Source organism: Bubalus kerabau, chromosome 4 (assembly GCF_029407905.1).
Source record: "Bubalus kerabau isolate K-KA32 ecotype Philippines breed swamp buffalo chromosome 4, PCC_UOA_SB_1v2, whole genome shotgun sequence".
NCBI lineage: Eukaryota > Metazoa > Chordata > Mammalia > Artiodactyla > Bovidae > Bubalus > Bubalus kerabau.
In genome coordinates this window covers 26,692,108-26,706,300 of record NC_073627.1, presented here as the reverse complement: position 1 = coordinate 26,706,300, position 14,193 = coordinate 26,692,108, and the positions used below count along the sequence as shown (strand labels likewise).

The 14,193-nt window shown below is 48.7% G+C and overlaps 1 protein-coding gene and 1 long non-coding RNA gene across 4 annotated transcripts; one reads left to right on the top strand and one right to left on the bottom strand.

Annotated features, from left to right (window-relative positions):
- The first annotated feature begins 3,048 nt into the window (after window positions 1–3,048).
- On the top strand, window positions 3,049–8,311 carry GIP (gastric inhibitory polypeptide). Of its 3 annotated transcripts, none has more exons than XR_008714084.1 (6): window positions 3,049–3,122; window positions 3,889–3,997; window positions 5,463–5,609; window positions 6,163–6,252; window positions 6,980–7,110; window positions 8,173–8,311. XR_008714084.1 is itself a non-coding variant. In XM_055579991.1 (6 exons), exons 2-6 carry the CDS (start codon window positions 3,906–3,908, stop codon window positions 8,180–8,182), a joined length of 441 nt encoding a protein of 146 aa, XP_055435966.1. In that variant the 5' UTR covers window positions 3,049–3,122; window positions 3,889–3,905; the 3' UTR covers window positions 8,183–8,311. The 3 variants fall into 3 exon arrangements, 2 of the variants coding, with proteins under 2 accessions (XP_055435966.1, XP_055435968.1); XM_055579991.1 differs by having other exon boundaries at window positions 7,009–7,110; XM_055579993.1 differs by lacking the exons at window positions 6,980–7,110; window positions 8,173–8,311 and adding an exon at window positions 6,603–6,716.
- On the bottom strand, window positions 7,758–12,497 carry LOC129651282 (uncharacterized). The gene is made up of 3 exons (XR_008714085.1): window positions 12,206–12,497; window positions 10,003–10,190; window positions 7,758–7,972 (listed from the first exon to the last, which is right to left on the bottom strand). It is a non-coding gene; the product is annotated as an uncharacterized LOC129651282 (long non-coding RNA).
- Window positions 12,498–14,193: the final 1,696 nt, after the last annotated feature.

Below are 14,193 nucleotides of genomic sequence, written 5' to 3'. Positions count from 1 at the left end.
CCAGGGATCAAACCTGAGCCCCCTGCATTGCAGACAGATTCTTTACTATCTGAGCCACCAGAGGGGACTTCCAAACCAATCCCCTAGAGCAGATGGTCAAGAGAGGCTATAGGTAGTATATATTTTCTTTAAGATCTTTCTGAAAAGTATCTTGATCTGAATGGCAGTGGAGGCTAAGTGGGAAAAAATGTCTGGGACTATGCCTGTGTTTGTGATGTGACTCAAGGGGAAAGCTCTAGGTAATCCTTCCAGCAATCATGATAGACCAGATGACTCAGCAGAGTTTGTCAGGGTTCCCAGTCACCTCTTGTCTCCTCTTCAGAAGGAGAATAAAATCTGCCACCTGGTATAAGGAAGCTCCAAGAGGGATGGCTGCTTCCTGAGTCAGCCGGTGAGCCTGAAGACCGAGTGAATTTCTAGAACAGAATCCACGGCAGGGAGGCTGCAGCCAGCCCTCTGAATCACCTTGGCTTGGCTTCAGAGCCAGGCCTGGAACATCTGTGATGTCCCTTCGGGCCTCATGGGGGGTGAGGGTGAGTCACCTCCATGAGCTGGAAGAGCCAGGAAGCCCCCAAAGCTTTTTTGCTGCTCCAGCCCCCAGTGCCTCAATCAAGATGCCAGGAGGATCAGGGAAGCAGGATGCTGGGTTCTCTTGCAATAGAACTGCCATTACCCTCCCCTCCCCACTCTGATTCCTTGACTTCCTTGATTCCTCAGATACCCTCAGATCCACAGACCTTCTCCACCTGTCTGGGCCATCAGCCTTTGTGTCTGGGCTCCCAACCAGTGGGGCGTGTCTTCCTGCCTCTCCATCCCCTGTGTCCTCTCTGATCCCTCACATCCTAGAAATTCTCCACAGTAGAATTCTCTGCTCCCTCCTGAGCCTCTCTGCCCCACCCCCACTCCTGCACTGCACTGCTCTGGATTCTGCACACCACGGCACTGCCCATCGTGGCATTGACAGGCTGACTGGGTTGCCAGTTGGGTTTACGGAACTATTTTTTCAGTGTTTATTTTATGTATTTGGCTGCACTGGATCTCTGTTTCAGCATGGGGATCTAGGTGCACTCTAAGTTGTGGCATGTGGGATCCAGTTCCCCAGCAGGGATTGAACTTGAGCCTCCTGCACTGGGAGTGTGCAGTCTTAGCCACTGGGGGAAGTCCCTATTGAACTATTTCAATTAAGTTCAGCAGGCCCTTCTGATCCCCAGAAATTTCCCAAAGTCGTCTTTCCCATTCTCTGGCCTCCCAATATACCAGGCAGGGAGAGGGGCCTGTGGGCTCCCCTTAGAGTCTGGCATCTTCTCTGATCTTCTTCTCCAGGACCCAGGCTACATTTCTCCCTAATCTGTCCACTGCTGGGCATGAGAGCCCCATATCAAAGGGAAAAAGGGAGAAGGGCTTCATAAAGGTCAGTGCCAAGAGTGGGTAAGGTAGGGACCAAAAGCACAGCTGGTCTTCCAAGCAATCCTGCACCTCCACTCCAAATGAGTCCCCAGGGTACCCGGCGGGGGCTCAGGACTGCTGGGACCCATTCCAGAACCCTCCTTGATTTCGGTTGGGCATGAGACGTAAGGGTCCCAGGGAATGATGTCCCCCCTTTTTGGATAAGCTGTGCCTCCAGCAGAGGCCCAGGTTTGGACATCAACCCTTCTGAGCCCATTTACTGTGTTGCTCACCAGGAAGCAGGATCACAAGCAGCCTCCACACGCTCCTTGGAGGCCAAATCTGAACTGATGTCTAATCTCTGCCCATTGATAGCTAGGAGATGGAATTTGCAGAGCTTGCCCAGAGAGAAGTTTTCTGAGATGGTGGGAAATGGGTAGTGGGTAGGCGAGGTTTCTAGGAAGCAGAGGTGAGTGGCTGTCCCAGTCAGTTCCCCCTCATCCCACACAAGCACTTAATTTCATGCTGGACCTGTTCCCAGGCCGGGGAGTTGACCTGGAAAGGAAAGTGGCCTTTACTCGGCCCTGCAACTAGCAGGGCTGTTTAGGGTTCAAAGTACCCACAGCAAGTGGAGAAGGGACAGCCTGGGCAGGAGGCCTTGGGGGTCGGCCAAACGTGCAGGCTGTGCCCTGTCCCTTCTGGACTGACAGCCCATGTGGACAGAGCCATGCACTAAGTGCTTGCAGAAAGAAAAGGGCGCCTCTCAACAAGTCTCCAATCCAAGGATCAGATACCACCCTTAACCTGAGGAAGCCTCCGTGCGATGGGGCACACAGCCTGGCTCCCAGTGCTGAGCTTAGAGCCCAGGGTCTGATGGAGGAGAGCAGGGCCTCAGGGGCCCCACTCCCATAGCGAAGACAGGGGCATATACTTCTCTCTTAGAGGAGAGCAGAGCGTTTGAGGAGAGAGACTTGGAGCTCATAAATCTCTCCAGTTAGAAAAGAGTTGTAGCTGGCCCGCTTTGCTCTGCGTCCCCACAGTGTCCATGATCCTCTTTTCCCAACTCTGCCTGCCCCTCAGCAGGAAGGTAGCTCAAGTGGAAGTTCTCAGTTCACAGCTCTCACCAGGAAACCCCCATCCTTCATGTTCCCTTAACCCTCTGCCCATCACTCTCCGCCCTTTCCCCAGCCAGCTGGACCCCCTCCTAGACATCTAGATGGAGACACTGCTGCGCTGACTAAGCCTTAGGCCACTGTGGCCCCATGCCCTCCAACCCAGGAGTAGCCTGATGCTGGTGGGAGTGACCCTACTCCAGTTAGTGCCACCCTACCTGCATCTGCCCTCACCAGGGGCATCCTTTCTAAGCGAGGGCACCTATAAAGGAAGTGGGGGGATACTGGGGCCCAGAAGGGGAAGGGGAAAAGAAAAGGGGCACTTAAGGTACCCTGCCCACAGGTCAAGCCCAGACAGCAGCTGGAGATCCCCAAATGTTAATCACCAATTAGCACAGTCCAAGTGGAAAGGACAACTTTATTACATGTAAAATGGACTTAATGTGGCAGGAGCTGTGGGCTTAATTTCTTGAGATAAGATGCTTTTAGGCTAATCAGCAGATCAGTGATGCCTGGATATAAAGGAGCCAGGGCAAACTTTCCTGAGGCAGGCTCTGAAGGGCCAGGAGGGAGGAGGAGAAGACCCCTGCCCTGTCCTTCTGGGTGAGCTGGAAAGGAAGCCTGGTAAGAGAGCAGCTGGGAAGGGGTGGCCATGGACGAGATACTGGAGCGGGGTGGGTCTCGGCACCCTAGTACTTTTCTTCTATACAAGTAATAAGAAGGTGACTTTAAGGGTTCCTTTAATACCCAGGTGACAAGGCAGGAAGGCAGGGTCTTGCAGCCGACACATCTCTAGAGCTAGTTTTGGTGCTCAGGGCTTGGAAGGAAAGTTCTGCTGAAGATGCCCTGCGGAAATGGGGCTCACCCTTGGCAGAAGCATCAGACGTCCCTGAGTGGGGACAGTGAAGTCTGAGAAATGGAGAGGGCTTCTATTTGCGATTTTCACTTTGGGCAAGAGGGCTGAGATGATTTAGGTGACAGCCAACTTGAGAGCTGGAGACTCTGGAGGTGAAAATCTTGCCAGTTCACATGCCCATGATGTCTAGCCATGGGGGCCAGGAACGGGGCCATCCAGATGTACAAGCCTTCACTGCTTTCTCCTGCCAGGAACGCTCCCTGCTGCCCTCCTTCCTCCCTGCTTAGACTCCTCCTAAAATTCCCCAAACAGGTTCCATGTGCCTTCTAATGTCCCTTCTAGCTGTAATGCCAGCACCCCTCACCATCCCCAAGGTATTTCTCCAGGGTCTTAGAAAAGCTCTAACTCCCAAGGCCTGGCCCCCAGCTTCCAGATTCCCCACAGGCTCCAGGGCTCCTAAGTGCACCACCATACTGGCTGTCCCCTCAGCACAGGGCTTCCCTCTCACCCTTGTCCTTTTCTCTCTTATCTCAGGAAAGAACCCTTGGAAGATGTTGGCCATGAAGACCTTCTCCCTGCTGGTGGTGTCCCTGCTCCTGGCAGTGGTGCTGGGGGAGAAAGAAGAGGATCACTCCCAGCTGGGGTGAGAAAGAGGGGTCAGGTGGCTGGGGGGATGACTGGGTTCTGGTTTTCAAGAGACAGGTAAGAAAGGGAGGAATCCCAGGCCAAGAAGAAAGATGCTCAAGGGAAAACCTTACAGTAATCGGAGTGCAGAACGAGGCTAGAACCAGGGAGTATTTTTACCAGCTAAAATTGCAGCTGGAGAGATTGCAGTCAAATCTCTGGAAGGACTTCCCAGCAGTGAAGTGGCTGAAGTAGGTGAAAGTATCTCCCTGATGAAAGCCTTAACTGCTCATTTGTTTGTGCGTTTTATCAGATTTTATAGGCAGCTTCCTGTGTGCTCAGCACAAGGGATACACATGAAGAGTGGTCCGCAAATGCCACCTGTCCTCATGGAGCATATAGATCCAAGGGGAAGACAAAGACCCATCTAAGCAAACTTCAAACTGTCATGAGTGCTGTGAGGAGAGGCAGAGAAGGTTATGAGTGAATATAATAGGGGGAAATATAGTGAAGGGCAGGGAAGCCTGGTGTGCTGCAGTCCATGGGGTTGCAAACAGTCAGACATGACTTAGCAACTGAACACACTCACACACAGTAGGGGACTCTGTGTGTTGGGGAGACCAAGAGAGACATGTCTGAGTAGAGTTAGGCCTTCTCAGATGCAAGGACAAACCATATGGCCCTATCAGCTTGGCCGTGTAAGTTTGAGACAATATCGTGTAGAAGTTAAAGACCGTAGACCTGGACCCAGACTAGCTGAGGGTCAGCCCGGGTCATGCTTGCACTAAATTAATCTTTCTGCATTGTGGTTGCTTCACTCACCAAAGACATGTAGTGTCTACCTCCTACACAATGAATTTATGTATTAAAGGGCTTGTACAGGACCTGACTCATATTAAGTCCTGTTTTATAAGAGCTCACTCTTATTAGGAAAAGTGAAAGTGAAGTCACCCAGTCATGTCCAACTCTTTGTGACCCCATGGACTGTAGCCTACCAGGCTTCTCCGTCCATGGAATTCTCCAGGCAAGAGTACTGGAATGGGTTGCCATTTCCTTCCCCAGGGGATCTTCCTGACCCAGGGATCGAACTCAGGTCTCCTGCATTGCAGGCAGACGCTTTACCATCTGAGCCACCAGGGAAGCCCATTATTAGGAAACTAAGAACCGAATAACTGAATTGGGTAGCACCAGGACAAAAGGAGCGAAGGAGGGAACTCTGATTCAGTCCTTGGGGATGAGGGAAACCTCTGATCTTTGCCCAGAAGCCAGAGCCTCACATAGTGAAGATGCAGGAAGTGGGCTCTTGAGTTGAGGATAAAGTCCCAGGGGCATGATGCATGGACAAAAGGGTGACTCCATAAAAACTGACTCCCAAGAAATGGGCTGCTTCCTTTTCAGATGGTGGTGACAATCATTTATTGTTGCGCTCTCTGCTCCTTCTATGGCACCTCGGTTTCCCTCTCTCCCCCCTCCCTGCCCCTCAGATTCCACCCTAAGGCCAGTGGCTCCCAGCCTCGAGCAACCAGGTATGCTGAGGGCACCTTCATCAGTGACTACAGTATCGCCATGGACAAGATCCGCCAACAAGACTTTGTGAACTGGCTACTGGCGCAGAAGGGGAAGAAGAGCGAGTAAGTCATGTGCACCCCCAACCCCTGCTCCCTGTGCCCCGTGTGATGCACAAGCCCAATGTGGTCTTTCACTTAGGTGCTGATCGGGAGCTGAATTGCATGGCAGTCCTGCCTGGGCTCCTGGCTCAGGCAGCAGTTCGGTCTGAGGGCAGGACGTGGGCAATTTTCCAATCCTTTGCTTCTAAGGGGAGGGGTCAGGGAAGGTGTTTTGGGCTCAGAGAGGCTCCCTAGGGGGCTGGGGATGAAGGCAGAGGAGCTGAACTGCTGCCAATGACTCTTCCGTGGTGGCAGCTTCAGACTTTGGAAACAAGACGAGCTGATCTCGGTCTTCTCTTTGCAAAGTCTCTTTCCCTGACTTTGCTGTTTGACCTGTATGGTAGCTTTTGAAAAGCTTTTCACTGACAGCTGAAGACAAGCAGTTGGGAGGTTGACTGAAGAAAGAGGTACCCTCTGCTCCTTGGGTTGAGGTACCAAATGGTTGGAGCTTCTTTGGACTGGAGAATATCTGGAATCGCCCCTGGCCCTACCTATTCCCTAATCTTTATTTTACCAGCTGGATACACAACATCACCCAGAGGGAGGCTGGGGCCCTAGAGCTGGCCCATCAGTCTAACAGGAAGGAGGAGGCAAAGGAGGAGCAGGGGTGAGTCTGCCCTAAAGGGAAGGGGTGGGGGTGGGGCCTCCAACTCACTCCCACCTCATTGTTCCCTTTCCCAGACCAGAGCAGGGCTAGGCCCCAGACAAGCATCCTCCCCTACCCAGAATTCAAAGAGGGGTCTTCACTGAGCTCCTGGAGATCAGCCCAAGCCTAAGGGAATAGCCTAGGAGGAATGGGGGTGGGGGTCCTGGGAGCGGATTTGGGGCTAGAGTTTCTAAGATTGATGACTTAATGTGCAGAGTCACCAAGTCCAGGAGAGACTCAAGTCCAGGAGCTCAAGGCTCCAGGAGGGACTTCAGAAACTGGCTTCTCCCTTTTTGTCTGCTAAACTTCAGGAAGGCTTTTATGGAACAAGGACCCTCCCAAGGCCAGTCCCCTGAAATCAGTTACCCTGTTTCTGTAGGAAGCTGAGGAACTGACACAGATCATTCGAAAGAGTGAACATTCCCAAAGTAATCTCTGGGGGGTTGGAATACACTCTGGGAAAACTGTAGAGGTGGGTGGGTGGGATGTCTCCCACCAGAATTGTTTGTCTGCCTGTATGGAAGAGCCTATATTCCCTGGCGGACAGATCTGGGCGGAGCTTTGAAAGCTGAGACAACTGAGAGGCAGCTGTGTTGACTTGCACCCCACACCCCCGCCCCACCTTGTCCCACCACGCTGGAGTCCCAGCCCCAGTGTTTACTCTCTCTGGGTGGGGCCCGGGCTTAAGGGGCCTGCCAGAGGCTTTCTTCTTTGTAGCTCCCTGCCCAAGAACCCCAGTAATGAAGATTTGCTAAAGCATTTACTGATTCGAGAGCTGCTGGCCTGGATGGTGGATCAGATGGAGCTCTGCAGGCTCAGGTGGGAGTTTGGCAGCTTTGGGCATATTGCATATTGGCTGTGAGCTCTCACTCTGGAGTCAGACGTGGGTTCAGATCTTCACCCCAACACAGGCTGACAAATTACTTACACTCTCTGAAACTTGAGACTTCTCAGGTGGCTCAGACGGTGAAGCATCTGCTTGCAATGCAGAAGACCCGGGTTCGACCCCTGGGTTGGGAAGATCCCCTGGAGAAGGAAATGGCAACCCACTCCAGTACTCTTGCCTGGAAAATCCCATGGACAGAGGAGCCTGGTAGCTACAGTCCATGGGGTCGCAAAGAGGCATTTTTGTGAAAGTCAGGGTTATTTAAACCACTTCATAGGATTTGGTGGGGTTTGAATAAGATAATGCTAGGAAAAGGGTAACAGCAACATCTGCAGAGTATTAAGAGTTTGGCAATGTTGACAGATATTAGTACCACTTTCACTGCTTCCTCAGTTTCCTCCAGGTGACACGCTGCTCTCACCTGCCCTACCCACCCAAGACCATAGCATCCTCAGCTTTCCCTCAGTACCCTTGTGCCATGGCAGCTTCTCAGTGATGAAACCCGTAGAGTTGGAGGAACGTTGCCCTTCTCTGTAGCTCCAGCTGGTCTCAGTAATCCTCGAATCCTCCTCCTCAGCTAGGAAGTCTTTCAGTTTATTAATATCATGTCTTAGAAGCAAAGGGATGGCTCAAAACCATGGAGAGATCCAGCCACTCGAACAATGAGACAGGATATTCATTCAAGATGCAGACGCCAAGGTGCAGAAACCAAAACAAATTCAGACCGGTGATGGGAAGTTGAGGGATTGAGGGAACAAATCTGGAATGGCTTCCTGTAAGAGGGTTAGAAGGACCCTATGTGGCCAGAACAATGGAGAAAAAAGTATGAGAAAATCTCCTTGGTAAAGTGGGTAACAGTCTATGCACTTTTTGGAATAATTACCATTAGAAAGGTAATTGGGAGGTAGGAGGAGTTGAGCTGTGGCTGGGTGCCAGAATACACGTACTTTGCTGACTCTAAGCCGATATTCCCCTCCTCTCTCCACTCTGCACAGATTTCAGTGACTCTGACCAAACCCAAGCTCAGAACTGGACTCTGCCCTTCATTTACTCAGCTCTTGCTTCAGCTCCACTCCAAGATACTCCAAAGAAATCAAACTAAGTTTAAGCTGAAATAAATGTTTGTGCTCATTGTCAAAACGTAAGTGTCTGCTGATGACTAACTGGACGTTTGTCTGTGTGTGCACTACTCAGTGAAAAGGAGGTATGGCTCTTACCTATCTGTTAATTCATATATTGTTTCCATGAACACTTACTGGAAACCTAACACAGGCAGGGATTATGCTTAACACTGGGTATACAGCAATGGTGGAAACAGACACAATCATTGTCCCCAAGGGTTTACAGTCTAGTGATGGAGATGTACCTTAATCTTTATACAAACTGGGACTTCCCTGGTGGTCCAGTGGCTAAGACTCTGCACTCCCAAAGCAGGAGGCCCAGGTTTGATCCCTAGTCAGGGAACTAGATCCCACAGCTGAAGATTCTGCATGCAACAGAGAACCCCATAGATGGAGTAGGCAATCAGGAGGGCCTCTCTGAGAAAATGACGTTTAAGCTGAATGAGATTTTAAAAAATGTTTATTTATTTCTTTTTGGCTGTGCTGGGTCTTCCTTGCTGTGTGGGCTTTTCTCTAGTTGCTGTGAGTGGGGGCTACTCTGTAGTTGTGACTTACTGGCTTCTCATCGTGGTGATGTCTTTGGTTGCGGGGCACAGCCTCTAGGGTGCGGAGGCTTCAGTAGCTGTGGCATGTGGGCTCTAGAGCTCATGTGCTCAGTTGCTTCGCAGTATGTGGGATCTTCCCAGACTAGGGATGGAACCCATGTTTCATGCATTGACAGGTGGATTCTTTACCACCGAACCACCAGGGAAACCCTAAGCTGAGTGAGATCTGAAGGATAAAATGGCCAAATGGTGAAGAGAGACAATAAATATTAGCCCGTAGTATTGTTCTATGGCAAAACGGGCAATGGGGTGGAGAGAAGAGCACAAGTGGAGACTGGGCAGGTGGGCAGAAGCAGGGCCTCAAAGGCCACATTAAAGCTTTGGGATTTTATCCTTAGTGTAAGGGCAGGTCCTTGAAGGAGTGTGAGCAGGGGGAAGTCAGAGAAGATCTGTTTGCATCTCCAATCATACTGATGATGGTGAGAATTATATTGAGATGAAGAGGAATGAACATGAAATCCCTCTTGCAGGATTCTAGATTTCACACTATGGAGATGGTAGGGAAGGTGAAGCAAAGTGGGAGAACTCAGTGTGTCCAAAAGTCAATACCTCTTTCTTTCTGCATTTCAAGACTTTCCCACCTTGGTGTGCTGCCTTCTCTCACTGCCCTGCATCCACAGAAAGCAAGGCTGTCTCTCCTTCCCACTTAGTTATCTTTGCTAATGTCCCCCTCAGAGAAGGCAATGGCACCCCACTCCAGTACTCTTGCTTGGAAAATCCCATGGACGGAGGAGCCTGTTAGGCTGCAGTCCATGGGGTTGCTAAGAGTCAGACACGACTGAGCAACTTCACTTTCACTTTTTACTTTCATGCATTGGAGAAGGAAATGGCAACCCACTCCAGTGTTCTTGCCTGGAGAATTCCAGGGACGGGGGAGCCTGGTGAGCTGCCATCTATGGGGTCACACAGAGTCGGACACAACTGAAGTGACTTAGCATAGCAACGTCCCCCTATCCCCTTGATCTAGTCACGTTTTAGCAGACTAGGGTCAAACACACCTAGATTCAAATCACTCTCTAGGTCTGTGACTTGGCAAGTTAGTTCCTCCCTCTCTCTGATGCTCAGTTTCTTGTCTGTAAAAAGATTAAAAAGTACTCACTTCATAGAGTTGAAGAATTTCAAGATAATGCTTGGCACAAAGTAACTTTTGTTATTATTATTCACACATGAAACATCAATTTAAAAACATGGGGTGGGGGTATTAGGACTTCTCTGGTGGTCCAGTGGTTATGACTGGCTTCTGGCTTCTGGTTCAAGATAGTCCAGTAGAAGGACGTGCACTCATCCCTATAAAAAAAGCAACAAAATTGCAACTAGTTGCTGAACAACCATGGACAGGAGGACACTGGATCCACCAAAAAAGATACCCCACGCCCAAAGACAAAGAAGAAGCCACAACGAGATGGTAGCAGGGTCACAATCATGGTAAAATCTAATCCCATACTCGGCCAAGTGGGTGACCCACAAACTGGAGAACAATAATATCAAAGAAATTCTCCCACTGTTGTGAAGGTTCTGAGCCCCACGTAAGGCTTCCCAGCTTAGGGATCCAGCAAAGGGACTGGGAATTCCCAGGGAATCTGACTTTGAAGGACAGCCACATTTGATTACAGGACTTCTACAGGACTAGGGGAAACAGAGACTCGACTCTTGAAGGGCACAAACAAAATCTGTGTGCACCAAGACCCGAGGGAAAGGAACAGTGACCCCACAGGAGACTGAACCAGACCTATTTGCTAATGTTGGAGGGCCTCCTGTGGAGGCATGGGTTGGCAGTGATTCACCACAGGGATGGGGCCTTGGCAGAAGCAGTCCTCTTAAGCCATGGCCTAAGTCCTCTTGGAGTTCACCATTAACCCTACCATAGAGTCCAGAGACCCCAAGGCTGGGTGGCCTCAAGCCAAACAACTTAAAGGGAGGGATCAACTTCACCCATCAAGAGATAACTGGATTAAAGCTTTACTGAGCAAGGCCCTACCCACCAGAACAAGACACAGTTTTCCCCACATAGTCCCTCCCATCAGGAAACTTACACAAGCCTCATTCACGAAAGGGCAGACAGAAGAAGTGAGAAGAATCACAATCTCACAGCAGTTAGAATGAAAATCACACCACAGAAAGTTAATCAGGATGAAAAAGCAGAGAGTTATGTCCCAGATGAAGGGACGTGATAAGACCCCAGAAAAACAACTAAATAAATGGAGATAGGCAACCTTCCAGAAAAAGAATTCAGAATGATAGTGAGGATGATCCAGGATCTTGGAAACAGAATGGAGAAGATACAAGAAATTTTTATCAAAGACCTAGAAGAACAGTTCCCTGGTTGTTCAGACAGTAAAGAATCTGCCTGCAATGCAAGAGACTCAAATTTAATCCACTAGGTTGGGAAGATCCTCTGGAGAAGGGAATGGCTACCCACTCCAGTACTCTTGCCTGGAGAATGTCACAGACAGAGGAGCCTGGTGGTCTACAGTCCATGGGGTCGCATGGACTGTAGTCCATGGGGTGGGGTCGCAAAGGGTAGGACATGACTGAATGACTAACACTCAGAACAACTAAAAAACAGAGATGAACAATATATTAAAAGGAATCAATAGTAGAATAAATGAGGCAGAAGAACAGTTAAGTCATCTGAAGAAAAGGATGGTGGGAATCATGACTGCAGAACAGAATATAGAAAAAAGAATGAAAAAAAAAAAATGAAGACAGCCTAAGAGACCTCTGGGACAACATTAAAGGCACCAACATTTGCATTATAGGGTTCCAGAAGGAAAAGAGAGAGAGAAAGGACCTGAGAAAATATTTGAAGAGATAATAGCTGAAAGCTTTCCTAATATGGGAAAGGAAATAGTCAACCAAGTCCAGGAAGCACAGAGAGTCCCAGGCAGGATAAACCCAAGGAGGAACACACTGAGACACATGGTAATCAAACTGACAAAAATTAAAGACAAAGATAAAACACTAAAAGCAACAAGGGAAAAACAACAAATAAAAAGAAACTCCTGTTAAGTTATCAGCTAATTTCTCAACAGAAACACTACAAGCCAGAGGGAATAGCAAGATTATTTAAAGTATTGAAAGGGAAGAACCTACAACCAAGAATACTCCACTCAGCAAGGAAAATTTTCCAGACAAGCAAAAGTTAAGAGAATTCAGCATCACCAAACCAGTAAAGGAACTTCTCAAGGCAGGAAACACAATCGAAGGAAAAGACCAACATAAAACAAACCCAAACAATTAACAAAATGATAATGTGCATGCTAAGTCACTTCAGTACAAGAGTACGACTCTTTGCAACCCACCAGCCTCCTCTGTCCATGGGATTCTTCAAGCAAGAATACTGGTGTGGGTTGCCATGTCCTCTTCCAGGGGATCTTCCTGAGCCAGGGATCAAACACACATCTCTTAAATCTCCTGCATTGGTAAGATGGTTCTTTACCCCTAGTGCCACCCAGAGGACCATGTTGCTGCTGCTGCTAAGTCGCTTCAGTCGTGTCTGACTCCGTGCGACTCCATAGATGGCAGTCCACCAGGCTCCCCCACCCCTGGGATTCCCCAGGCAAGAATACTGGAGTGGGTTGCCATTTCCTTCTCCACCCAGAGGACCATACATACCTATAATTACCTTAAGTGTAAATGGATTAAATGTACCAGTCAAAAGACATAGACTGGCTGGCTGGATGAAAATATGTACATGTATGCACTTCCACTTACAACACTTTACTTAACCCCCCAAATTGTATGTAACTATTTTATATTGTTAGGTTAATCATGTTTCCATTATGGCTTGCAACTGTAATTATCTTTTCTTTTTTGCCTGACTATTGATTGTGAAAGTTGATAAGCATCTTTTACTATTGTAATTATGTAACTATTATTCACTTAATAGCATTGTATCATGACTGGCCGACAGAAAATGATAGAATTCTAAATCACTAAAACTACTGTTTAATAGAAAAACCTGCAATCACTTTTTAAAATTCAGATGCATATCAGAATTATCTCGGAATTTTTTGAAAAATCCAAATGCCCAGGTATTGCTTTTTTTCCTCCGAAGATCCAGATGTGTTTCTAATGAGCAGCTATGTTTAAAAACAATTAGACTATATGAAGATTTTTTACTTTTATCTAGTTTGTTTCACTTTTTCTATTTCATATTCAGTGTTCCCATTTAATTTAGCTTATGTTTTCCAATTTCTCCATTTTTTTTAATGTTCTTTCTCAAGCCTTTATCAAGCATACTAGAAAAGTTTTTGTATTCATCAGTCAGTCAGTTCAATTCAGTCGCTCAGTCATGTCCTACTCTTTGCAACCCCAAGGACTCCAGCACACCAGGTTTCCCTGTCCAACACCAACTCCCAGAGTTTACTCAAACTCATGTCTATCGCATCGGTGATGCCATCCAACCATCTCATCCTCTGTCATTCCCTTCTCCTCCCGCCTTCAATCTTTCCCAGCATCAGGGTCTTTTCCAATGAGTCAGTTCTTCGAATCAGGTGGCCAAAGTATTGGAGTTTCAGCTTCAGTATTAGTCCTTCCAATGCATATTCAGGACTGATTTCCTTTAGGATGAACTGCTTGGATCTCCTTGTGGTCCAGTTCAGTTCAGTTCAGTCACTCAGTCGTGTCCGACTCTTTGCGACCCCATGAATCACAGCACACCAGGCCTCCCTGTCCATCACCAACTCCCGGAGTTCACTCAAACTCATGTCCATCAAGTCGGTGATGCCATCCAGCCATCTCATTCTCTGTCGTCCCCTTCTCCTCCTGCCCCCAATCCCTCCCAGCATCGGGGTCTTTTCCAATGAGTCAACTCTTCACATGAGGTGGCCAAAGTATTGGAGTTTCAGCTTTAGCATCAGTTCTTCCAACAAACACCCAGGACTGATCTCCTTTAGGATGGACTGGTTAGATCTCCTTGCAATCCAAGGGACTCTCAAGAGTCTTCTCCAGCTCTCGGCCTTAGCGCCATCTTTTGAGAAACCTCTGCGCCATGAGAGCGAAGTGGAGGAAGAAGCGAATGCGCAGGCTGAAGCGCAAAAGAAGAAAGATGAGGCAGAGGTCCAAGTAAACTTGTACACCCATGGAAGCCACAGAAGCAGAAACAAGGGAAGCCAGAGGCCAGGGACGCTGGTACAAAGTGTGGACTGCATGCCTACTATCTAGAACTTATCAATGGATCTGGAACATCTGTGGCCATTCTGATCGCCTTGACCACCTTTTCGAGACCTACCTTGCTCATATCAAAGCCGTCCCTTTTGGTCCATTGCCCTGGACCTGTGATAACTAT